Below are 27,368 nucleotides of genomic sequence, written 5' to 3'. Positions count from 1 at the left end.
ATTATAACAATTCCCGTAGAATTTGACAATAATGATTAAAGAACTTATGATATTAAGAATAGAGCATAAACATTTAATTTCTGAATTTATAAAGAAACACGATTAAAGGAATATTCGTGAACGTGTTTTATCATCAAACGATTTATTTTTAACGGATTAGGTAAACATTATTGATGGCTATGATTACGTCATTTTATTTATCAAAATCTACTATATATCTATGAAATATATATCTTGTTCAAGCATTATTGATAACTTTGTTTATATAAAATTTAAGTTGTCAGGAAGACAAAATACTCTGATCATTTTTTACAAGAAGAAATGTCTTCCGCCTCTTGATAGTTGATAAGAAATTGAAAATATGATAATAATATACAAGTATAGTTTCATACCAAAGTAAAATATTTTATTTGCTGTTTTTTTTTCTTATTATACGCATAAAATCAAATTATATTCTTCTTGAAAAGTGTCAACATCAAACAAATGCATTTTGTACTATTTTCACGAACGAGTTTAACAGAAGATAGTCATATAGAGTTCAACATTTTATAGATCAAAAAACGAAAATTTATTATTATTTATTTATTATTATTAACTTATTCATTTGAATGAACACACATGAAAATGCTTCCGTTTTATGATCCCAAATACGAATTTGTGAAGAGAACAGATAGCATAGTAGACGTAATAGAAATTTTGATGTAAGTCTATTTATTTTGAATTTAAACATGTTTTAATTGCAGGAATAATGAATGGGATCTTTGTATATTTTTTTTTTTATTCAAAGGTAGTGATTCTTTTTTCTGATTTGATTGATACACTATACTACGTTGTTCTCATCTTTTCAAAATTATTAAGAAACAATTGGTAGGTCCAAAATTTATCTTTTTGATACATAAAATACTTGCTGATGGTCTATTTCAATATTATAAAAATCAAGAGAATACATTTATGTTGGTTTTAATTGAATAACAAATTTTGTTATTTTCATTGATAGGTCAATATCCTGTTTTAAAGAACTGTTAAAAGAGCACAAAACCAACAAGTCATAGACTAATAATCTCGTTGTTGGGATTTATAATGATCAGGAAGACAATAAATGTACTAAAACATAGATACATGTATAGTAGAATAATTGAAATCTTTACACATTAAGGTTGTGTCATGTCACTCATTATCCTATTCATCAAACTTAAGGCAATACAAAGAGATCGCCATATGCAGTGTTAAACAACCCAACAGGCGATATTGCTCTAACAGAAAAGCGGACGGTCACACCAGCAATAGGCATTTCCTTCGTGTCAAGAACTATTTCAATCCGCGTATCAACTGTTTCCTGCCATTGAACGAGATCTCCTTCTCCACCTTCTGTCAACCTTGCTGATACTTCAAAGTAAAGGGGATTACTTGAAGCAAATACGTTTTCCCATGATGCAAAAGCTATAGATGTCTGTTTTATCCAGTGGGTTTGAATTGGTGATCCTGAAGTCCACATGAATAAAATAATATAAATTGAGATAAAATGAAACAAAAATATCACGACACAGAAATTGAAATAAGACAATCGTTTATGCATAAAAACACATTGGTATAAAAGAAAGTTGATCAGTGCACTATTAGACATCAATATGAAAATGTAATACTGTCACTACTATGTGGGTGACATTGATTATTTTTAACGATACAAATCTTTAAGCTTTACAAATGTTGTAATTATCTACTGACCAGTGAGACTCGGTGGAATAGTGACTAAATCGAATACGCTGGACGTTTTCTGACTGTACATTTTCACTTCATTTATACCAGTTACTGATACAGTGTATTTTCCGTCCATCATGTTCAGTCCTGTAAAACTTCCGTAACTGTAGCCAGAAGATGAACTTTGAATAATATCTGACGCCGACACTTTAACTCCGTCAAGGGCAATCTAAAAAACCATAATACTATACTAAGATATACTATACTTTTGCGGATGTTTTGTTTTCTAAAGGTAAATATTAGCAATAATGTTTAACTTTCAATGAATTTTAAAAATTGCCTTGAATCAGATAAAGAAAATGCATTCGTGTCCCTGCCGATTCATTTGATGATTAAATCGAAACATTGTTTTTCTTCGTTTTGTAGGCAATACACTTTTAAAAACTTACATTAATCTTATTGTTATGAGATAATGAACTTGTTTTAAAGAAAGGTACCAAATAACTTTCAACGCCGTCATCAGACTTGAAGCCTGTCCATCGAAACCGTATTTCAGTCTTGTTGCCATGGTAATGACCTTTAGTCTCGTACTGGGTTTCCGAGGATGTCAGTAGCTCTAACATAACGTCATCAACAGATGGAGGTGACTGAATAATTTTCACCCCATCAGATGAACATGTGTGCGTTAATCCAGCGCCATTTGTACATTTTACAGTAGCATACACCTTTTCTTGAGGAATGCTGGTAAATAATTTGGTTGTATTCTTTTGGTCAGGTTTGATTATGACATAATTTTGAATAGTGGTATCACCCATTGAAGTTCCTACAGAAAAATGTGAAATAATTAATGTAAATTTTCTGATACCATTTGAAACAGTATCTGAATCAACAACAAATCTGCACCAAATATTAAGCAAGACTACCAACACTGTTTATTTTATAATGAAAAATGCAATACAGGGGGAAAGAAAACAATGCGGTTTAGATAACAAAAAATACAGTTTATACAAGAACTTACCTAATGCCCAGGAACACGTCTCTAGTCCAGACTCCGGATCAGATACATCCCAGTGGAAATCCAGTTTAAGCCCTCTAATGAAATCAAAATCTTGTCCTTCAAATACAAATATTTTCTACGAATATAATGCACGGCAGAATATCTTCAGAGGATTTGTATAATTATAATCTTCTACCTTATTTCGTGTTTTCGCAATAATTACATAACAATATTCAATTTGCTTGCTTAATTTTTCATTATTGAGGCATCACATCAAAATGTTAATTTCTTGAGAACATAAAAACCATCGAATATCAGGAAATATAATTCAATTAGAGTCAAATTATTTTTAATGTCCATTATTTTTAGACATGTTATATTTCTGTTTGAACCTACCATGTATTTCACTTCAAACTTACCAAGTACGGGGCCATCATTAACAAAATGACATTCCGGTTTTGTTAAGTCGATCATAATTGGATGTGAGTAGCTCACCGTACGTAGTCCCGCAGCATTGATTGCAATAACTGTTATATATACCACAGTGTCGTGTTCCAGTCTAAGTGTGTTGTTACTAGCAAACGTTTGTCGTCCAACATTGACAAATGTTTGTAACTGAGTACCAACCTTAACAGTGCCTGTTGCAAACATGATAACAATCAACAAAGATAAAACATATAACATCAGGATAATATATGAATGTATGAAAATGATATGCAGGCATATAGAATTACATATTTAAAAGAGGAATGTACTTTTCAATGTTATAATCACACATAGTAAAACTTATCTTAGTCATATTGTTAAATTGTCATTGATTCAACTTTATTCAATAGTTTGATATGAAACTCGTTAAAATTGTTTACTTCTTGAGGAACCAATATCTAAAAAATGTGATTCAAATCATCACATATTCATTAAAAAAATATGTGAAAATCAAGCCATGGAAGGTCGCTTATAAGACAGCAATTATTTGTGTTGTCCATAGACGGCAGTGGTCAATTTAAGTTGAAGCAACGGTGTGATCAGCATTCAACATTGACAATATTACTAGAGATATTCAAGTTACATCAAAACATTACCAATAGCCCACAGGTACTCAAGTATATCAGTTTCTGGATCAATGAAAGACCATTCAGCATGAATAGATGACCAATCGTGAACGAATACGGTATGGCTATGAACATGTCCGTCTGCCTCGTCTGTTTCATTTGCTGATACTTCACAAAGTTGAAATTCAATCCCGTCGATAGCAAACGCGGCATGCGATTTAACAGTGCCAAACTCTACTATGGATGTATTAGTATCCAAATGGAAATAGTAAATATGTTTCTGCCACGAGTACGTATCAGTGTTAGGCTTACTGTACATCATAAACACGTGTCTTTGATCATTTACCTGGGCGTATCCTTCAACAGCTGATAGGTGCAACACTTTTGATGGTATAGTTGATGTATGAAATATCAACCTGCAAGGAAATATTACAAGTATGATTTTGATAAAAATAATTTCATTACATCAGAAAGACTTTCAACCGAACAATTTAGGTTTACATTTGATATTTCTTAGATGCCACGGAGTTGAGAATTGAAGATTGTTGATTTCATAAATACAGTATGAAAACGAAATAACCTGTATTTGCTATGCATTTTGGTTTCAACTTTCTGTGAAATCGAACCCTGTAGATGTAGTTTTATAGAACCATGTTGTGCCATGTTTGACTTCTCGAGAGTAACGCAAGTATCTCGAGCCAAATCCCACTGTGATTCTGTTATATTATCACATATTGTAGAATTGTCCTCATGATTCATGATATTTTCAAAGGATGAGTCCGATAAGGAATTCGGTTGACATTCAATACGTTTTGCCCTGACAGGAGCTGTTGTATCAATTATAAGTCCATTTGAAGAAACAAGCTGAGACACGTGTCCTATCACATCCCGAGCCCTTACCTCCCCTCGAACAATGCCACCTGGATTATAAAAGTACTTCTATGATTTTAAGTATATTGAATGAAAGTTTCATACATAAGTGCATGCAGTAAAGTTTGGATATCAACTCTGAAAATATGTAGTTTTCATAAATATTTGAACATGTATATACAGTAGCTTTGAAGAAGCATTCGGAATTATGTAAATTTGCATGCAATTTTACATTATACATTGTAATTCCTGATAGATAATAAAATTTTACCATGTTCTAACGGACTTTCAGGATAAAACTTGATACTTGTGGCGATCCCAACCGGTGCAAGTGGTTTTATATCACATTCGCCAGGCATGTCCCCGGAGGAAATACAGTATTCATAGTTTTTGATACCAGATTCGGTATCAGAAAACCCATGCCAGAAGGACTGTACTCGGTCGGTGTCGCTTGTAGCGTGCTTGTCTAGCGAAACTAAAAATAACATTATTATTGAGATGGAAATATGAAACATGAAGAGATGATAATTTTGAGTTATAAATAATAATTAATAATGAACGTTTAAAGAAATAACTTTAAAACACAAATTACACAGTGGACCATAATGCAAGCCTATTAAATAAAAGCTTAAACCCGACGAAAAGCAATATGATAGTTAACCCTTACTTAAAATCACAGTTTTTTAACGTTTTTATTTTGTTAAATATATTACAAAACGTATGCCACCATTCATCACCATTTTCAATTTTTTAGATTTGTTATATTTCTTGTTTTTCACTTCTAGTCTTGATGAAAAATAGTAATGATGGTATGTCATTCTTGCATACGGTTTGTAAATTGCTTGAAGTGCAAATATAATTTATCAAATGATACTATTAAACGATGGTCAAGACCAAAGTAGCGAAACATTCCTATTATTTAACGCTAATATTTGCTATATAATTGGCAAAATATCATATACCAATTCCATCCATGACTATCCCTGGAGATGGTGGATCTACATCAAGCATAAATCCATCAGATACCTCCGTAGTATGTAGACCAGCTAGATTAAATGCTTGTACGACTGTGTAGTACCTGGTATTTTCTTCGTAATTTAATCCTGTTATGTTGTAGCTTGTAAAAGAGGGCTTCAAGTTTTTTGTTATTGCATGCAAATCATGACCTGTGAAAACATTTTCATGAATACTTCTTGAGGTCCAAAATAATTATCTTAATTTTTTTATCTGCAACATTATATATATGTGACATAAATGTGTATACCAGTGAGCAATAAACAGTTTTAATCACATAATATTATACAATTGAGAAACAATTCATTATCAAGCGTTTTAATTTATTCTATTTTATTTTTTTGAAGAAGTAATTATACAAATATATTTACCTCCAGGATGAGTACTTATGTACAAATGATACTTAGATATTTGGCCTACAAACTTTCCCGTCCAATCAGCACGGACTTGAGTTTTTCTTGTTATAAAATCAACGTCCCTTTTTGACTCTGTAGATAATTCCTTCACTGATCTTCCATTTGTAACAATCGACAAAGGGGGCGTGTGGGATATTGTTAGACCATCACTTTTAAATATAGCGTACGAATCACTGTTATACCAGGCTCGAACAAAGACAGAGTACGATGTATGTTCAAGAAGAACATGTTTGCCTGAAATATAAAAAACTAATTTTTTTTATACATTCAGATATATTAAACTAAACATACTGCTTTATTTGTATTTACTGTTAAAAACACAAGTTAATTTAATTAAAATGTTTCTTAGATCTCAAACTTTAACTTTAGCAATGTCCATTCATCTTTATTTAAGATTTTGATCAATATCTTTATTTAAGATATCAATAACAAATGTATATATATCTGAATGAATTCCAGTGATTGCATGAACAAGTTATTGAAGGAAGAAACAATTAATTGCATTATAAGAACTGTAAACATGATACTAGATTGATTGTATTGCAAAAATCAGCTGTTATACCTCTATCAACAGTGAATACGATATCATTGTCATGACCTATTTCGTGCCATACTTTGTCCTTAACTTTATCAAATACACCAATTGGATCGTCAAAGTCACTTTCACCTACACTCCACTCGTACCTTAACCAATTACAGTAATAAAGCATATTTTATCATCAATATCCTATAAATTCAGCTTCTTAGAATGAGTTAGTTTGATAATTTTATCTCCAGTACGTTATGCATCAATTAAACTTTACTGTAGCAATTTAGCATTGTATGCATAATATATAAAATAATATCGTTAACACTTTAATTCAAATACTAGATAGTCGGATGTGACAATTTACAAAATGTGTTACTTGACATTTTGAAAAATATTATTTCACATATTAAACTTACACTTTTATATTAAACTTGAAATGTTAAAGGGAAAGACAATGTTAGAATAAAAACTTGATATCAGAAATAGAATACTACAAATAGTAAATCTGCAAATTTTCTGCCTTTAAATAATAACATTAAACGAATGATAACAAAATTCAAATCGCTAAATCACCGATTTCTACAAATCAGTAGGTGCGGCCATGTTTGTGTATTGGCCGAATAAAAACAGGTGCGCGTGACGTCATTTCCCCACATCTGTAGATTTATGATAAATCTAGTAAAATCATAGCGAAATATAAAGAATTGACAAGACAAATTAATTTTAACAGGATGCTTAGAGAAGATTTTTTGTTCAAAATGCAATTATATATCCAAAAATAAAAAACAAAGAAACAAATAAAAAAATCAAGAAATCAACTGTCTACAAATAAGTCGCACCACTTCAGACCAGCGAAGCCTGTTACTCCAAACAATGATACGTTATTAAAGTCTCATCTTAATTTTCGAGAAGCATATTATACAGGAATATAAACAAATATAATTAATATGTTACATTACATTAAGCATAATTAAAATACAATAGAGATAGAATTCTAAACATTTATCAAAGAAATCAGAAAAAGATTATATATTTCAAAAACTATGTGATCCTCAAGCTTAATGATAACTGTGAAATACTATTTACCACGTGGTTGCGTCAGTGTGTTAGTATGTCATGAATGTGTCATCTGCTATTTTGTGTATATTTCATTGATAATTAAAGTTTGTGAATGACTGTTGAATATTACTATTGGCAACGTCGTTCTTTGTTATTGTGTAAATTCTATAGTGGATTTTTTCAGCTGAAATGTGAGTATTCTTAAGAATTTTTTTTTTTATGTAATTATACAATATTTCACAGATTTAATAAGTACACGTGTTATTATTTAACAAAGTTTCACAATTATGCAATTAAATAAACAAACACACCAACGCATAATATTGGCTGTTAATTATTGAACGGCGATAATTATCACTTTTATAGAAACCTACTAAAACGTGTTCTGAATAGTAATTGTATTTTTGCAGTTTGATTCTGACTTTCAAATAAAAAGGTGTGAACATAGATTATACTTGATTTACACATTTCAAAAATATAAGCAACTCTTTTGAAATCAAATGTCAACGTATGTTGCTGCGTGGTATTTATTTACATCGTTATCGTAGCCTAATATTAACTGCAGGCAAAACATTTTTATTGGCTGCTCAATAATCTAATTTGCATAATTCATTCACACAATTGCTGGTGTCTCATACTGTGCATTATCCATTTTAATTGTTCCTAATTTGCACCAAATGTCCATGTCACACTGTATACTGACGATTTTTATTGCTCCGTGTATGCCTCTGTGGAGAAAGCATACATCGACAGACCTTTTGATCATGAAAAAAGCCATGCACAATGTTTCCCTGATTGGTTAATCAACCTGTCAAATATTCTGATGACGAATTAGACATCTATTTTTTTTTACATTTCATCAGTGATTTGAGTGACCTTAGGGGAAATCAAGCTGCACATATTATACTGTAAATTACAGCATTTCTTAGTATAGCACATTTTTTCAGTTTTAAATATAAAGTAGATTTATGATTTTTTTTGTTTTATTGAATAAAATTTACGGTTATAGAAGTGCGTATCTGTGTGGGAAAGGGATTACGTGGAATAAAGCTATAGAGAAATGGATAAACTCGAGAATATGCGTAATTACAGGGGAATCTATTGGTACCAGTTTTGACTGGATGACTAAAAAATTCTGGAAACAAAGTGATCCCCTGGAAGCATTAATCACAACAAAATAACATAAGAATTGCAGACTCGGTTTGATTGAGTCTGTACATGAGGGATAATGAATAAGTGCAACATCCCTCACGCCCCCAGCACCGGCCCGAGCGGCACTCAATTCTCAACACTTTATAGTGCTGGCACCAATGATCCCGAAGGACCAGAAAATATAACAACACTGAAGTGAAGTACGGGGCAACTTTTTACGGCTGCCACACAGCACTTGACACCTGCTGTTGTGAAGTACAAAATTCTGGAAACAAAGTGATCCCCCGGAAGCATTAATCACACCAAAATAACATAAGAATTGCAGACTCGGTTTGATTGAGTCTGTACATGAGGGATAATGAATAAGTGCAACATCCCTCACGCCCCCCCAGCACCGGCCCGAGCGGCACTCAATTCTCAACACTTTATAGTGCTGGCACCAATGATCCCGAAGGACCAGAAAATATAACAACACTGAAGTGAAGTACGGGGCAACTTTTTACGGCTGCCACACAGCACTTGACACCTGCTGTTGTGAACCCAACGGACAGTTTTGTTTTCATACGATATTAGTCTGGCTGCCGATTTTCCTGCGCCATTCTCATTTTTTAGTGCCAATGGCGCAAAATCGCGTCCTCATCAGATCTCTGCATATTAGATTTTACTGAAAAAAGATACATGAACGGCGATGTACCCGATTCACACATACAAAGGACAGCTTGTCTAGCGAAAATTAAGTACAAAATAAAAGGATTTATTGGCAATTTGAAGGAGCTTCTCATTCAAATTAAATTTACCAAATGAATTAAGCAGTCATTGCTTAAATCATGTGGTCAGGGATCACCAGCAAGCTTGATCATCGAACAAATGTTAATTAATGTCGCGGCGTATTAAAGCAATTCAGTTCAATACGATGTTTTTATAAACTTGATTGATTATAACATATAAATAAAAACTTGAATTGAAGATGATGATAATTATTAAGTTAACGGACATGTAACAACCATCCATAAACACGAATTTCTCAGTTATACGGTTGATTTCAACAGAAAAACTGTCATGGTACCTTTTTTAAATGATAAATATTTATATAAGACAGACATCACTCTATCCATTCCTATTCCTTTAAAGCTGAAATATATCAGATAAGTGCTCAATTGTTCCAATGTAAGGTTAAGCGTCATACCAAAGGGGACTGTTTCCCACTAGATGTGTCAGTCTCCATTTTGCAGCAAGAATACTATTAAATGGTGAATGAAGAGGATGTGCGTAATTGTCTGGAAATCGTAGATCTAGGTAGTCTTCAATCTCAATAAAAGTACTGTTTTTACCTGTGGAAAAAGACGGTTTGCAAACATATAGTCATTATCAACGTAGGTGGTTGTCCTGATAATTATGAAAGCATTCCTTTAGAAAATACCACTGCTAAGTTTGAACATCTATAACTCAAGATATGTGCATGTAGACAATACACAATAAAACAGAAAGGTATATGACCACTGTTTCTCTTTTTTATTAAATGATATTCTTCAAATGAGCATAAAACATTTAACTCTAAAATAAATACCAACTAAAATAAATACCAATATAACTCAAAAAAGAGTGCTATCACTTACTGGAACCACTTATATCGTTACACCGCTTGTTACTGTGGCACATCTTACCATGTGGAGCACACACGCAATGACCTTCACATGAATAGCTTTCGCATCTGCGAATAAGCTCCATTATGCCCCCGAATAGCAAGTTAAATTGAGAATGGACAATGTCACTGGTGAGTCCAACCTGTCAAAAATCAGTTAATAAATATTGATATATATTAAATGATATATTGACAATACCATTGTTTTTCATTTATTTAATATTCAAAATGAATGTGATACTTTTGACTGCATACACCTCGTATTATTATTGTACATCCAGTATATGTTATAGAAAAAGTTTCAAGAAAACAAAAATCACTTTCTTTTAAATGCCATGAATTTTGTGCAGTTCCTATAAGAACTGCCTTATAAATATCTGGAAAAAAGTGATCCATTGGAAGCATAAAAACAGCAAAATTACATGAATATTGCAGACTATAAGTTCATTTCATAAAGCAACATAATCATACTTTATATGTACATAAATCTTATGCAATTATCTAAATCATATTATGCAATATTAAAATCTAAATCCTTACAAAGATAATTTTATCATTAAGAAACCTGTTTATTCACATCTTTAAAAGTGTTAGAATTCTTAAATGATTTAAGTCATTACATGATTATTGGCAGTAACACTTATGAAAACTGTCATGTTTTCTCGCAGCTTTTGTGTATGGAATTTGAACGTTTGAACTTTTCCATCTTCGTGAAACGTTGCATTAACATCGTGTTTTATAGTCATTGGTGTGTAAGGCACCTATGGATTTATATACAAATAAAGAATCGTTATAATAATGTATCAAAGTTAAATGAAAACGAAGAAAACGTATGAGATGTATACATGAACACAAAGGTATATGTAAGTATTACTACAAACAGTGCATAAAAGCATAAACTCAACATGAAACACAATAAACACAATTACTTGGACATTTAAATGAGGTCATCTAAATATTTGTTTAAAAATGTGTTCTATAAATGACCTTTAAAGTGTGTTTGTAATGACCGTCGCCATAAATTTAAAATAGAATTCATTAACCCGCATTTATCACGGCAATATATTACTACCGGGTTTCTCCACTTATTATTGGTTATTGGTCGGCCTAAAAAAAAAAATCCAATAATAAAAATTTTTAAAAAACCCTCAAAAAATATCATTAAAATCATTGCCAAAACTGACTCCCCAAAGTTAAGTTATATGAATAAATTTGAGTGAAACCCCAAAAAGACCCAACCCAGATTAAATTTGATATGGGTTCCACTTCACCCAATCTTAGGTTGTTGCTAAAGTGTGCGTGTGTATTGATGAAATTTTTCCTGAAATCAATATGAATTTTATTTAAAACAGTTACTTTGAAGGTGAAATAAAAACATTTTTGAATATTTTAAAAGGAGAGGAGTCTTTTAAAAAATTTTTTATGTGTATAAAAAAATAAAAAATTTTTATGGATAAGAGGTTTAGCTCATACCCTTTCGTTTTTTTATTTAGTCATTCTGTGGAAAATGAAAAAATGATGCTTGGGGAAATTATTTTATTGAAGTAATAAAATAAAAAAATTACATATTTTTATTATCCTATTTTTAAACCTGGTGTGGGTTTGGTATCAAAAAAGTATTTTTAAAAGTGTGATTTGGAGCGAGTTTAGCCCATTACGGGATATAAATTTTAAAATGCAATATAATTCCCGGGTTGAAAATCAAGACGGTAAAATGTGTAATCTCTGACAATACCATCAACCTGTAACAACAGACAATTTGATCAAAGTAAAAACATCCATTCCAGTACACATTTACCTATAATTTAGAATCAGAAAATTTGAAAGTTATTTACTACATGTATACAGTTCTAGTATCTTTTTATATTGTAATTATGTTATTGCAAAGCGTTATTTCAATTCATATCTTTTATGAAATAGTTTAAATATAGCACTTACTTTAGTAGATGATAAATTAAAATCTCCACCCATATGTGAAGATATAGAAAGATGTTGAGTTTCAATAAATGACTCTTCGTCTTTGACATCCCAATACACTCTAAGAGTTGTCCTTGACACGGTTGTTCCATTTTTAATCGTCCCGATCTGTGCCATTGTTAAGTTAGTGGTAAATATTGGTGGGGTATCATCAACAATGAAACCATTAGATGTGGCTTCTACATACATTCCTATGTAAAGGAAAGATAATGTTTTAAACAAATGTACCAGTTTTTCACGATATTATAACGCTTCTCTTTCCCGATAAATCATTTACAAAAACAATACTTTGTCATGTTATCAACATTTCTTCAACGTTTATTTCGGTACCTTCCATATAGAAGTTTTAAAAATTGCATAAGTGGCATTAGAATATTGTATTAAGGAACAATAGTTATTTTCCTGCCCTTTTTTATAAGCACGCACAGACGTAAAAAGCCGAAACCCTTTTGGGAAAGTCTTTTTTTATTCTGACTGAGAAAAATAAAAAACCCCTTTGCCCGTGTAATCATAGCAGGTATTTTTTTATTGGGGGCCACCCCTTTTTAGTTGTTTTTTTTAATCTCCCTACATGTGTGTATATCGACTGTGGGGCAGTAAAACTGCCCCCCTCACAGCCCATATAATTCCTGGTGTATAAGAAAGATATATTTGCTAGTAAACATGTACATACATATCTAACAGAGACCAAGGAAGTATACAATCCTTGCGGTAATGTTTTTTATACGCATCAGAACACATACAAATTTAACAGAAAAATAACCAAGAAAGTATAAAACCTTTGTGCAAATGCTTTTTATGCGTCAGAACCAACAGCTATAGTTTAGTTCAATACTAAGTCATTTTCAATTAATTTTATAAAAAAACAAAACAAACAAAACATAAAAAAACGAATATACAAAGGTATATATATATTTGCATTTCGTTGGTGAATTTAAATTGCCCTCCGTGAATAATTTCAGACACAAGAAAGAACCTAAGTTAAACCAACGACTTTCTTCAAGATAGGTAGATAGCTTCGTCACATAAAAAAATCACACGACGTCCCATACGGGATTCGAAAAATGAGTGAGAGGAAATTAAAGAAATTTAGATTTACATTATAAAGAATATTAGATAAAGTTATATACTAAATACTGTATTGTGTTTTATAGCAATATGACAATTCTGCAATGAGCAAAATCTCACACATAATTTTAATGATAATGTACAACATTGTACTAAACACAGCCATAGGAAAGAGCTAGTATTTGTCGACCATAACTAAAACATTATTTTAAAGTATTTCAACCTAGATGCTTGGTACTGTAATTCAGTTTCTAAAGGCCCATCTGTCAATATTCCACGTATTGGTGGAGTTGAATCTACGACAAAGCCATCTGATGTTGCAGATGAACATAGTCCAGCTGTATTGCACGCCGATACAGTCACATAATAGTGAAGTCCTTCTGATAATTGCAGAAAAGTAAATTCAACATCTGTAATATAAAAGCAACAACAATTGTTCACAAGTTGACCTTATTTAGTCGCTTTTCATGCTTTTTATTTAATGATTTGCAATTATAGTTCTCAAACAGATATTTGTTAAAATAGTTAACTACTATTATATTTATAATGAAGGGTTTGAATATCATATTGTTCTATGCTCGTTTATCAGCATTTTATGTGTTGCAACTAAAATTTTATATTACACATATCAACTTCGACTGATTTCATATTTGAATAAAATTTACACTATACCTGTTTTAATACCAACGGATTGTTTTACAAGAACATCTTCACAATCTTTACAGGATCCTATATTCACAAAATATTCGACCATAGTACTATGTGGGTCATGGAAGCCTTTCCAATGAGCTTTTAATGTTGAATGATTCTCTATGTAATCTACATCGATACATGACCCGTCTATTCCAGGTGGACCATCGTACACCTTACCAGAGACCGGTGGAGTTGCTTCAACTGTAAATGCCCAGGATGACGTTGCTGCGTATAACCCTGCTTTATCATGTGCCTGAAAATTTTATTATAAAACTTAACAAACATTATTTGTGAATCTTTTTCCCTCAATGTACAATACTTATTATAATTGCCCTGGAATATTACGACCATAACTATCAAAATACATTACTTATTATAGATTGTTAGCTTTAGCCAATTCCAAGCGAATGGCCACATTATTTTCATTGTTTTTGTTGAAAGCGTAAATCATAATACGTTAACTTAGAAAGGAAAGGGCATTGAGTTAAAATCCCATTGAATGATACAATCATTTGATTAAACTATAATAGTGTTGTAAAAGTTGTTATCAAAAAGAAGAAAAAAAAGAAGCGTCATTTTATTTAAATATAATGACATTAAAAGGTTATTTTCATTTATATAATGCCATTCGGTTTTCACTTGATAAAAATACATTTTTACTGTCAAAGTGTTGTGTGAAAGCATGTGTATGCTTAAATATCTAAATTCATTTAATCCATTTACACCACCTTTGCTCTGGATAGAACAAAAATGTCAAAAATACAAAATGTAAAAAAGGACTATAATATTATTTTGATATTAAATTTCAATCTTATACATGTATATCCTTTTTTGTATTTATGCCCTAAGTACACTTTTACTATGACAAATCGCAAAAGACAAAAATAATAATAATTGTACTAGTATTATTGTTCTTGAATTGTAACCACAGTAGTTGTTAAATGCTCAAAGTGTGAAAGACAAACGCCGTACGGAAGAACCAACTTTCAGGGTTTATATGATTTTTATCTTTAGGTGCTCTTTTTTCAAATAAATCATGAACAAAAATATGTAAACCGATGGTTAATGTAATTTTGTTCTTGTTCATGGAATGCAGCTCATAATTAATTGGATGTCGGCTGAAACAGGCGGACAGACGGACGGCAGAAGGAACTGATAATGTGAAATTTAAAATCAATTTGAAAGTAAAGGAGGCATAGTTCTTAAGGAGCAAGTTCGTTACAAGTATAATTATACCACAGATAGTTACCTTGACAGTCACGAAGTATGCATGACCCTCTTTTAACACCAAAGGTGTGGTTTCTGGAGTTTTTGCACACTCATCCTCTGTATCATCAAATGAAAAAACATCGTCATATCCCGCATGTGTACCTACTGCCCAACTATAATGTGAGACCCCGCTCTCTAAATCCACAAACACATTTTGCCAACTGAAGCATAATTTTAGTTTATGGTCACAAACACAATGATTTTGGATTGACATTGGTTAATTAAGCGTTTTAAAACATAGTTATTACAGTCTTATTATCATTTAATTCAATTACACATTGTTCTCTACTTTTATCACATTAATTGTGAGAGTGTATTATAATTTGGACTTGTACTATTGATTTTCTAGAGTTTTTGAAACTGGATGATATTTACCAAGCTTCTACAAATTCCGTGTCAGAAATATGCCTTGATGGTAAAGTAATTGTGGCGTTTGTGAGTTGTGGTGGTGTTGTATCTACCTTTATCCCTTCGGATTTTGCATCTGAGAACTGACCCGTAAAGTCGTAAGCTATAAGAAACATAATGTACATGTACAAATAAATATTCTGTATTAATTGTCAAGTGCAAATTTAACATAAGCTGAAATCAATTTGATACATTGATTTCTGTATACTCTTGTGCACACATTTATATAAAAAAGTGGTCCAAAGTAGCCGATTGTAAAAATTGTTTCTTTATTTTGCAAATATATTTGTAGACCTACACCATTGGAGGTTGGAGGTTAATGTTTTATCTCGATGCGACTTCCGAATGATTGAAATAGAATCTGCTTATTAGTAAATTTTACCAATAACTGTAGCAAAGTAGGTATGTCCATTTTGAAGCTGGAGGTCATGAAATGTCTTATGATTCGTTAGTCCAACATCAGTGAACGGTTTAATGTCTATACCGCCTGAGGTACTTCCTGAAAAGTTTTACAAATGTTCTTTATATTGATACCGTATTAGACACATGTAGCACCTTATCATTATTTTTACCCTGTAATAAATATCAACTGGTGAAGCTTATTAAAGCGAAATATGTTTTGATAAATATACCATGTAGCACTACGTGATGTTCAATTATTTGTCAGAAATAACACAAATAATTACACGTCCGATCTAAGCTATTTCTCTGCGAGTATTAATTTCTGTTTAAGAGCTAATAAGATACCCTTAATACCTAGAGCAACCTCATAGTGTGTAATGCCACTGACATGAGCAGCATAGCCTTCCTCTTCAACATCTGTGAATGAGTTCCAATGTACTGATAGCTCAGATATTGATGTCTAAAATGAAACGAAAAAGATATTCTGATATTAAATCATCCAACAAAGTTTTTTTGTTACATATTATCAAATCAGATACTTTGAACTAATAATAACGGTAAATGATTATGAATTTTTAAATAAAAAGATTATGTAACACATTTAATATATCCAGATGTATCTTCAATTACAGCTATGTTCAATTAACATAACATAAACTGTTTTAAACATGTTTCAAATAAATTTCTTTCAGATTTTGAGAAGCATTCTCTAGACAAAAATATAACTATGCAATTGAGATTCTATGAGACACTTGTAGTCTCGGATATTATAAATTACAAGAACTAGCATACTCCTGCAGTCGGAAGAACTTTATTACAAGCAGTGCACTCAGTTTAATAATGCAATTAAAAAAGTGTCTGATTTGTTTGTCAAAATCACTACTAATAGTTTTATTGTGAATTACTATTTAAACTGTAATTAAAGAGCACAATGAACACTATTGTACTTGAAATAAGTCTTCTTTCTCATTCCCTATCCACACATTGGCTGCAACTGGTGCTGTTAGATCAACTGTTATCCCGTTGCTACATTCGTCAATCTCCTCTAATTCTTGATCCCAAAACTCATGTTCTATCTTAGATGCATTAGCGTGAATACACACTATATAGCGTTTGCCATGTGCAAGTTCACCAGAATTGAAGGCAACATTGACGAATTCGTTGTCTAATAGGGTAAATAAAAATATATGCTCATTTGTTGACAAAAAAGCTTTAAAATGTAATTAGATGAAGAAGAATGATATTTAGTAACAATTTCCTGTATATCGAGGATATAATTGGTATAATGTATATTGAGTTATAACATGGAACATGTACTGATATTTTTTTCTTTTGAAATCGCTATTATATTAATATTTGTATATACATTGTATGTATTGATAATTAAGCAAACCTGTCTTTCCACATTTGATAGCATCGGGGTGTTCGCATGGATCGTCCAAGTTCAACTTCTTTGACCGATCGTAAAACACTGTCGGGTCATCCACCTTTACTAATAATACAGCCCATGTGTATTGCGAGTGCCTAAATAAAACAAGCATACACAGAATTCAAACCTTGATCAGGTATATCTTGTTTTTCGCCAGATTTTGCTATATTCGCGGAATCTAATATCGCGAATATATATATATACTAAAATTCATTTCTATTTGATTTAAATGAAATTCGCGAGTATTACATGTGGTTATGCCTAGGTATCATTTTTTCAAATACAAAAAACAAAACAAAAAAACATGCCATTTTTTGACAAAACGTGTAAACATGTTTTGTATTTTTGTTTATTTTATTTATTGTTAAATTTTTTTTCTTTCACACCTTGTATACAGGTGTAGAAACATATGCAGCGAGTCAATAAGAGAGATAGAGGGAGATAGAAAAAGGGAATATGTTGCAGATACAAAATTGTTTAAATTGTATTCGATAAATTATACAATTAGATAATTGCAAAAATCACGAGATTTGAAATACGCAAACATAATATGATAAACGGTATTTCTTATTTTATAAATGCTCTCACAAACCATAATAAACTTGGCATTTCTACCTTAATGTAGGCCACACTGCACTTAAAATGTTGCTATATGGGGTATAATCTCTGTCAGGCTGTTTCCAAACATCATTTTCAGTTAAGAAGATTTCTTTTCCGACATGGTCGTCTTCTGTGAAACACAATTTTAGAATGAGTGTTGAAGGTTTTGAAACGCGGTGTAATTGCATTAAAACATGGGAAACTAAAAATATTTCAAGAAACCGTTACATATAAAACGATTTTAGGCACCAGTCATTATTTGACCAATTGTAATACTTTTGATTTAAATCAATTTTAAATCATCTAGCATTTATTCGGTTATTATTACAGTATATATAACATTTAAAGATCGGTTTTATTTTCTTTTACCTGAAATGCTTAGAAAAAATATCATAATAACAGATAAAAAAACCTGAACGTCTAACCTGTCGATAAAGGGTCTCCGACCGCGTCAATAACCACACTTGGCCGTACTTGTTGCAAGTCCTTACAATTTCTGATTTCTGAAGATTTTGTAGCCGACAAACCAGCTTTAGTATACCCACGAATAATCAATATCCAACACTTTGTGAAAGTAATTTCTTCATTAAGGTCTATTGTGAAATTGAACTGCAAATAAATAATTTAAGTTTTTAATTAATTTAGTTTTTCTTATTCTTTCAGAAAGTTTAAATGAATATGTCATACATCTCTTCAAATGCTACTTAAATGTTAGTTGTTTTTAATTAAGATTGTAAATAAACTTTCTGATCTACGTCTTATACAGGACTTAACGTTTCCTATATGATGAGTGGCAAGGGAGGTAATTGACCGGTATTTCGCTATATGCATTTTGTAGGACGATTGTAGCGGGACCAATTTACTATGAAACGTAAGTGGTTATCAACTTACCGAAGTATCATATTTGGATGGTTTATACGATAGCCGTGTCCATTTTGTTAGTAGTCGTCCTAACACAGATTCATCTGCAAATGCCCATTCATAATGACCCATGACGTCTTTCGACTTAGTAAGATCTTCAATATCCGAATCTCTAAAGGGTTCCAAATCGACTTCAACCTAAACATTGTAATTAGTTTTTTCTATAGGGTATTGCGTAATTATATCATTAAATATTGACAGCTTTTTCAAGACATTTAGCTCTCTTCATTATTTGAATAAATCAAGATAAAGAAATATCAAGAAAAATGGTAATATTTCATTATAAGTTGATCGTTTTACTATGATAATGTTATATTTTAAGTTCTACTGTTTCGCTTATAAATAGGTAAATAAAAATATCTATTGAAATGCATTTATGATTATGATAAAGTACAAATTTACCAATGTTGTATTTGCGGTATATATAACTGACATATTCCCAGTTAATGGGGGATTTGGAACAACAGTAACACCGTCACTATGTACTGGTTTGAAACAATATTGTCTTGCACAGAATTTCAAAGATATTCTATATGTTCGACCAGGCGATAATGATAAACCACTTTCTTTCATGTATGACGTGCTAGTTCTCAATGGTTCATAGTCACTATGAATCTTCCATATATCTAAAGCAGTGAAAAAGATAGTGAAGTTTTTCTTTAAATCTGGTTTGTAGCTGTTTATTTTGAATCATGTGTCTTCTTTTTGTATTCAAAATGATTTCTAATTTTAGATACGCACATACTAAATATTTTGGATATTCAAAATAATTAACAAATACATTTACTGATTAATTAACCAAAGATTATATCTAAAACCATGGTCGTGAATGAGACCATGTCAACTGCATGGTAAAACCGACTGCATGGTGACTGAAAATATACATATTATTAGAATTCATCTGACTCAAAAGACAAATTTTATCGAAAAAAAAAAAAATACAAACACAAGAAAACCCCAAAACAACAACATTACTTGCAACAGGAGCTCGTTCCTCTACAGCCCAGTGTATATCACGTAAAACATGTTCTCTTTCAGTTGGTAATTTCCAGTGTGCCTGAAGCACATTTGTTGATGCCTGGAAATCTCTATCTTCTGTACACTGTAAATGTTTGTCCTATAATAAATAAAGCAATTATTAAATGTTTTACTTCTTTCTGCATTAAACATTTGCAACACACAATTATCAGGATGTGTGAATACTTCTGCAACTGTAATATGTCTATATTCTTATCAGGCAAGCGAAATTTATATAACATATTTTACTCCCTATTATCATTTCAATGTCAAATTATCAATTTTATGCATATCTTTAAGATGTAAGTATGCTATATTATCTTTACCTCGTCATGATGAGACGTCGTCAAGTTGATATCTGAAAATTACCAGAAAATGTTATTTGAAATTAAAGAATGTGTTTTACCTATGCTTTGTAATACTACATTTTTATGGAAAATATATTCACATGCTAATCAAAATTGTAAGTAAACAATCCTATAAACGTTCACTGAAATTTTAATCAAACGTGTACACTGAATTTTTAATCAAATGTACAAAATGTATGTAAAATATTCATTGTATAATCGCAATAACGCTAGCCTACGGTACGTCGGTGGTTCTACTCAGTTGCCCATTTGGGCCAAGAAAAATGTACAGAGGGGCACCTGAGGTTTTCCTCCACAATAAAGATGGGAAGTCGTTATATGACTTATACTGTGCGACTTAAAAACCAACCAAAAAGAATAATGTCAATAACAGCAGATAGTATGTACAAACCGGCAACAGAATCATTACAAATAACACCATCGAATACATCGATTCCGCTTATTTGATCCCCTTCTACAACAACCGTTACCCCATCAGAGACTGCGGTAACATTGCCTGCTTCTGTGTTGGCTATAACAGTTTGGTAATATATCTGAATATATGAAATATAGGATCAAAACCTGCAGTTTAACAGTCATTAAAAACTTTTAAACTTCAATTATTCTAATAAACATATAAAGAAATTTTAATTTCATTTCATAAACGAATTTGCAAATAAAATCATTTGGATTTTAATGAAACCTCAGCCACTATCATTATGAAGTTTCAGATGACCTTTTTGCATATAAATGATAAAGAAAAGATCCGTATATATTTAAGGGAATTAAAATTTATGTTATCTATTTCTACCTGATAAGGTTTTAGATTCAGACCAGAGAATGTATATTTATTCCCAGAAACGCTATCTGCACATGTTATGAAGTCTTTGGAAGTAGTGTTAGAAATGCAAACTGTAAAGTTTATATCTTCATGTGGGTGCTCAAAGCCTGACCATCTCGCTGTTACTTTAGAGGTACTTGTTTGATAGTCGATGTCATCAATGTCAACAAACTAAAACAGTTTGTTAAAACACAATTAATACAGTTGAAACAAACTTATAAGGATTGCATGAAATAACAGTCAGTGTTCTATTGTTCCAATAATTAGTTAAAACTAATACAGCACAATGTTTTCCCCTTAAAATATGCCGTTAAAAACTGATTTATGGAGGTTGTGTGCTTTTCCGTCTGAAATACTTATATTTTGAATCGAGTTAATTAACATTTTATTAAGTCGGACTGGATATTTAGATTTTGAAAAAGCAATACTCTTATAAATTATTAGAAAAAAGATTACACCTTTGACGAACTGCCGTCGATATCATGAACAATGCCCTTCGATGCCAATTCAATGTTGTGTCTGTATGGTTTTGAGGAAGCTGTCACAAAATGACCTGCCGTATCTCTTACTTTAATAGTAACAAAATAGTCAATTTCACCATGTAAGTGCCATTGAAGTAAATGCGTTGATAAAGCTGAACAAGTCGGCGGTGTTAGCGTATTGCAACTTCCCCCAGTAGATATTCTGGTAAATGGAAGAATGTCTTTTCCATTTCTTGTGGTTCCTAAAAATGACACACATTACTAATTAGAGAACATGAAATGATTGTATCTTTTTACGAGTAAATTAAAAGATTGGACATTTTATGCTGTTGAAAAAAAAATGGATGTAACATAATTTTTTATGCCAGAAAGAAACACGAAGCTTCAAGAACATGCAATTGCATATAAACATACGTATATATTTTCATCAAATAAACAATTGTTTGTACACTGACCAATAGCTATTTCGTATCTCAAGGCATTAGGATCTCCGTGATCTGTGAAAGCATCTTTGTTCCATCTTGCTATCAGAAAAGTATCGCTGTTTGTATTTTCAACAGAAAGACCGATTTCTCCAGAAAAATCTGGCTTTGATGAGTCGTACACAAACGGTCCAATTGTCTAAAAATGAATTTTAAAAGACACAGAAACTGTCTATGAATGTATTATCCATTCGTTGATTACGTGATTACAAGGCATTTAAGTGCACTGGCCCATAACGTTAAACACACCGCTAAAGAATTATATATGACTGTTGTTTGTAAGTATTTAGCAGACGATTCGATTTAACAAAAATCTATAAATTCTAGAACAAAATATCAGTGCTCCTCATATAAATGTTTATACTTAATTACTAAAGACTCTTTCAACATTTTCCCCATTTGTTTTGTTATACGAATAATGCATTTCTATGTTTTTCATCAATATTTGAAATACGCTCATTGTAGACCAATCCACTTTTAATAATTATGAATGATAAGTAATAATAATATATTGAGATAAAACAGCTTACATTCTTGCTTTAATTAATCTTTAGATATTAAAAGCTACAGTGCTATCGTTGATACACATTACGTTTTGCTTATAAAAAAGTAACACAATGAAACGTTTAACGCAGCTTACATTGTTAATTAATTTTAACATTTCTTACAAAAATGACTGTTTACCTTTATGTCTGTGACGGATGATTTCGTAATGGTTTTTATCATGACAAAAAACTGTTCCCCGTCAAAAATATCAGGATGAAATAAGCGCATATGCTGATGATGGTGTGAAGAAGTAAAGTCCATAACATCTGGGAACTTAGACTTCTCAGACGCTATTCCTACTTCGTAATCATGAACGCTTCCGGCTCCAAAAGTAACATTCCATGATATATCAATCTAAATTTACAGACAATTAAACAATTTCTAATCATCGACAAACTTTTTATTTGCAACAATAATAAAAATAACAAACACGTTATTAAAACAAAAATCCGTAAAGTAACATATATGTGAATTGTCTGAACTTCTTTTCAAACTACGTATTGTTACTAGATAAAATTCACTGCAGTGTATCATTAATTTACAAGATTGTACTTGAATATCTTTTGTTAACTCACTTACACTTGGTTTAATGATTACAATTTTACTTTACTGTTAAAATGAAGTAAATATACCCTTGAATCAGATGTAACATAAGAAAGTAAGTCTGAGTGGACACCATGAAGATTGTTACATTCGTCATTCAAATAGGTTACACTCATCGTTCCGTTAGAATGTCTCTTTTGAGGGTAGAGTTTTATTTTGGAGTCCGGCACTAGCGTTGCTTGATCTCTATCAACAATATCAAAATGATTACATAAATTCATTGATTTCAATACAAATTTGAAGACATGTTGCAATAAACGATTAATAGAAAACAGCATTTCACTTGTTATATCATCAATGACAAAACTTGTTTTCAGAAAAACCTTACCTGCAAGTATTAGTTGGATTATCAATTATCTCCAATTCACGGTTTCTATATAAAACATAAACTGTATCATTAAGATCACTCTTGATAAGACCGCTTGCCGTTACTGCATCATGAAGTACAACTTCTGACACTATTGCCGGTAAGATGTCTATCGTAACACCGTCAGAACAAACAGCTTTACTATGCCCAAGTGCGTGATTATATGCCATGACAGTGAGAAAATATTTGCCAGGTTTTGGTGTTGTAAACTCAGCTCTACTGTCGTACGTCCAATTCACCTAAATTGAATTTTTAATATTCAATAATTTACAGTCTATCTATTTATAATTTGGTCCTATGAGTTGAATCACCGACGTTCAGTAAGCTAGATGGGTGGCTGCCTCACGAATATTTTATTGACTTAAATGTTATATAGACATATAATCACTTATGAAGTAACCAATAAGAAATTTACAACATGTTTATTAGCAAATGCAATTATATGCATTAAACTCTATGCATGTATAATAGCTCTTAAATTGCGCCATTAAATGTTAAATACTTTAAATCGATTTAGAGTTTTTTAATTATGAAACAATCTTATCATAACAAAATATATTGAACAAAATCAAAAAGAAAGAAATAGGAAACATTGTATTATAACAATTTTAAACAGGGACTATTGTTCGTTACAAAAGCTAGTGCATAAACTGTTGTATTGGACTTACTTTTGAATGAATATCGAGCTCATTTTCATGTAAACATTGTTGACCGAAGCCAAATGTATATAACCACACTCCACTTTCTTTGTCAAAAAAATCATCCCAATAACCTTCAAGCTTTAAAGACTGCTGAAAGTCAACTTCAGCATCTCCTGGTATACCATCGTGTACTCTGCCCTCGTGTGGTGGGGATGTGTCGATCGTAATCTTAAGGAACGAATATAAAATCAAATCATTGGACGCGTATACGTTTATAAACTATGAAAAACTATAACCTTAGATTTGAGATACAGTAAGATTTATTTTATTATAATAATTGTATTTTTTTCAAAAACGCTTAATAATAATCTTATGTATGTGGTAGAACTCAAACTACATGTATTTTAATTAAAACATTTTGACTGACGTTTTGAAAGGAAGAATAAATAATGATTAAGTGAATAAGTAAAATATATAGAACTAAATCGCTAACTGAATTGGCATTAAATTCAATAGAAAAGAAATATAAAAATAAATTTGATAAAATATCTAATCTCAACAAACATAATAAATGACAGCACCTTTTTGTGTTCGGTTGTTGACAATCCAGCACTGTTGATGACAGTTACCTCTATATAATAGTCGTAATCATGATCACCTATTTCTTTACCAAAGTGTAAACCCCCATTACTACCATTAGAAACTGGTGGTTTGATCTGATAATGTCTATGAAAACATCCATTATACGGAGAACAGTAGCAGTTTGGTCCTCGAGGATATAAACCATATTTTTGATTACATTCCTTTAAATCCTTAAAAAAAATATTATATCAATTCAAAAAGCAAACACAAACATAATTTTACTATGATAACTAGAATTACTTTGATAACAAGCTTTCTACGAAAAATTCAGAATGCAGATATCTCCACTTATTAATTTCATTTCTTTTTTTAACCAAAATACAGAACATTTAATTAATGTAAAAATGATAATGACAATTATATATAAAACCCAATATTGTATTTTAGTTGTTGTATTGAATATATTTTTTTTTGTGATTTTGAAATATAGTTACCGTTGTTTCTCCTTGTGGAGGTTCATGGGCGTTACCGTGTACTACAACATCGTTCGTAAAGTTATCAAATATCTTCCACGACACCTCATGTATACCACTATGATAATCAAATGCTTCCCATTCAATTCTGTAAAAGAGAAACATTTAAATGTAATTTTATGTTTGATTTTGAATGGAATTAACGAAAATGTATCAAGCATGTAATTTGTAATCTCTTACCAATACAGATATTGAGGTTTAGTCAGTAAGTATTTTTAGTTTAAGTATTGATGTTGTCATATCGATATTTAAAGTTTTTGGCCTTAATGGTGCACGCAAATTGAGGCAACACATTTTAAGTTATCTAATAGGATATTGCGAATGAAACTAAATGTTGAATATATTTATTACGTCAATTCTTTCAATTCCAAAACACTGTGAACGCTGATATTGACTAAATCTCCCTTTGTCAGCCACAAATTTTGTATAACTGGAGGCGACAGATCTATCATCACTGTTACATTGTCCTCAGCGTATTCCCCTATAGCATCATAGCCGCGTACAAAATAAGTCAATTTCTTGCCGTCGATCAACCTTTCATTTGTAAATACCATTTTTTCATCATGAAAATATTCATCAGGTACTCTCTGGAAGTCATTGTATTTTGAAATTTTGTTCAGTTCCACAGTGTACGCAGTTTCAAATCTAATTATCCCTGAATGAAGAAACATATAGATATATTCTTGATTTCATTTTATGATCAACAACACTATATTTGATGAGCACAGTAACATAATGTTTTACTTCTGCAAGTCTAGATGAAATTGTCAGACTTTTCAATAGAAACTACAAGATTTAGAATTACCGTAATATACATAAATGATCATCCATCTTATTTACCTTCAATATTGTCAATTTTGTCTACAGTTCTACTTGATCTTCCCTCGCGATCATCAAGGTCTCTCGCAACCTCTTTTATTTCTTGAACTTCATTTAACCAACCTCCGTTGCTATGTCTGTCATTTCGAAATCTCCCTGGCCAAGTAACTTCAATACTGTCGCTGTATTTATTTATCCAGCCGGTAACTCCAGCTTGGTACACCTTAGTCCTGTCACCGAAAAGGCTAACAACAGACGCGTTGTCAAACAAAATAATTCGTCTTGCAACCTTATAATTTTTTGCACGATCATATGCAAGAATTTCTATGGAATATGGACCAGGTTCTTCTAGATCAAGTGTAATTGAAGACTGAAAATGTAATAATGTTTTTATTGTTATTATTTTTTTTTAATTCGCAAGAAGACTATTCTGAGTATTATAAATAAGGGGTTGACATTTTAAATGAGAACACAGAGAATAAAATATAGAGTCTATCAAATAGAAACTGTTTTCTAAATGGAGATCCTTGATGTTACATGTAAATATCTTTGAAAGAAAAACATCTATTTGAATGGTCTAAGGTTAAGGCCAGACCGCACATTTAACTATATATCAATCAATCTTAATCAAACTGTATCATGACCAATGTAAAATAGGCATGGCGATTGTATTTTAATCAAATGTTTTTCTTTTTCAACTTGTTCTTACTTGAGAGTTACTAGCGTTTCTTTCAGGTAGCATATGTCCATTTGTCAGTGGACCTCCGTGCGATTTCATCTCCAGTGCATAGATATTAAAGATGTATTCCCCTATTCCCGAATCACTATCAAGCCATCCATTCCAATACACAGTTACTTTTGGCTGAAAATGAAATTAAGTAACATATTCTCATATACATGTATGCAACTTTA

General features: G+C 31.4%; 1 protein-coding gene across 1 annotated transcript in view; it reads right to left on the bottom strand.

The window, feature by feature from the left end:
• Positions 1-567: 567 nt before the first annotated feature.
• The window catches only part of LOC132734493 (uncharacterized), a 37,943-nt gene continuing 11,142 nt past the window's right edge, over positions 568-27,368 (bottom strand). The window contains exons 10-53 of the mRNA XM_060721236.1: positions 27,166-27,318; positions 26,478-26,826; positions 25,989-26,292; positions 25,599-25,725; positions 25,104-25,334; positions 24,550-24,750; positions 23,843-24,120; positions 23,544-23,700; positions 23,050-23,265; positions 22,339-22,504; positions 21,860-22,125; positions 21,372-21,572; positions 20,973-21,114; positions 20,540-20,571; positions 20,172-20,313; positions 19,599-19,822; positions 19,167-19,334; positions 18,701-18,884; positions 18,291-18,405; positions 17,640-17,770; positions 17,194-17,411; positions 16,601-16,706; positions 16,227-16,343; positions 15,812-15,947; positions 15,417-15,597; positions 14,147-14,420; positions 13,677-13,884; positions 13,010-13,035; positions 12,368-12,597; positions 12,109-12,171; positions 11,050-11,190; positions 10,404-10,572; positions 9,974-10,118; positions 6,610-6,731; positions 6,003-6,281; positions 5,580-5,783; positions 4,889-5,092; positions 4,328-4,667; positions 3,778-4,163; positions 3,115-3,333; positions 2,717-2,812; positions 2,196-2,521; positions 1,726-1,927; positions 568-1,482 (exon numbers count right to left, since the gene is read on the bottom strand). Coding sequence (XP_060577219.1) covers positions 1,193-1,482; positions 1,726-1,927; positions 2,196-2,521; positions 2,717-2,812; positions 3,115-3,333; positions 3,778-4,163; positions 4,328-4,667; positions 4,889-5,092; positions 5,580-5,783; positions 6,003-6,281; positions 6,610-6,731; positions 9,974-10,118; positions 10,404-10,572; positions 11,050-11,190; positions 12,109-12,171; positions 12,368-12,597; positions 13,010-13,035; positions 13,677-13,884; positions 14,147-14,420; positions 15,417-15,597; positions 15,812-15,947; positions 16,227-16,343; positions 16,601-16,706; positions 17,194-17,411; positions 17,640-17,770; positions 18,291-18,405; positions 18,701-18,884; positions 19,167-19,334; positions 19,599-19,822; positions 20,172-20,313; positions 20,540-20,571; positions 20,973-21,114; positions 21,372-21,572; positions 21,860-22,125; positions 22,339-22,504; positions 23,050-23,265; positions 23,544-23,700; positions 23,843-24,120; positions 24,550-24,750; positions 25,104-25,334; positions 25,599-25,725; positions 25,989-26,292; positions 26,478-26,826; positions 27,166-27,318 — 8,469 coding nt within the window. The 3' untranslated portion in view covers positions 568-1,192. The remainder of the gene's footprint in view (positions 1,483-1,725; positions 1,928-2,195; positions 2,522-2,716; positions 2,813-3,114; positions 3,334-3,777; positions 4,164-4,327; positions 4,668-4,888; positions 5,093-5,579; positions 5,784-6,002; positions 6,282-6,609; positions 6,732-9,973; positions 10,119-10,403; positions 10,573-11,049; positions 11,191-12,108; positions 12,172-12,367; positions 12,598-13,009; positions 13,036-13,676; positions 13,885-14,146; positions 14,421-15,416; positions 15,598-15,811; positions 15,948-16,226; positions 16,344-16,600; positions 16,707-17,193; positions 17,412-17,639; positions 17,771-18,290; positions 18,406-18,700; positions 18,885-19,166; positions 19,335-19,598; positions 19,823-20,171; positions 20,314-20,539; positions 20,572-20,972; positions 21,115-21,371; positions 21,573-21,859; positions 22,126-22,338; positions 22,505-23,049; positions 23,266-23,543; positions 23,701-23,842; positions 24,121-24,549; positions 24,751-25,103; positions 25,335-25,598; positions 25,726-25,988; positions 26,293-26,477; positions 26,827-27,165; positions 27,319-27,368) is intronic.

Source organism: Ruditapes philippinarum, unplaced genomic scaffold, assembly GCF_026571515.1.
Source record: "Ruditapes philippinarum isolate M1 unplaced genomic scaffold, ASM2657151v2 ctg3440_1_1_1_1, whole genome shotgun sequence".
Taxonomy (NCBI): domain Eukaryota; kingdom Metazoa; phylum Mollusca; class Bivalvia; order Venerida; family Veneridae; genus Ruditapes; species Ruditapes philippinarum.
This window is presented reverse-complemented; position numbering and strand designations above follow the sequence as displayed.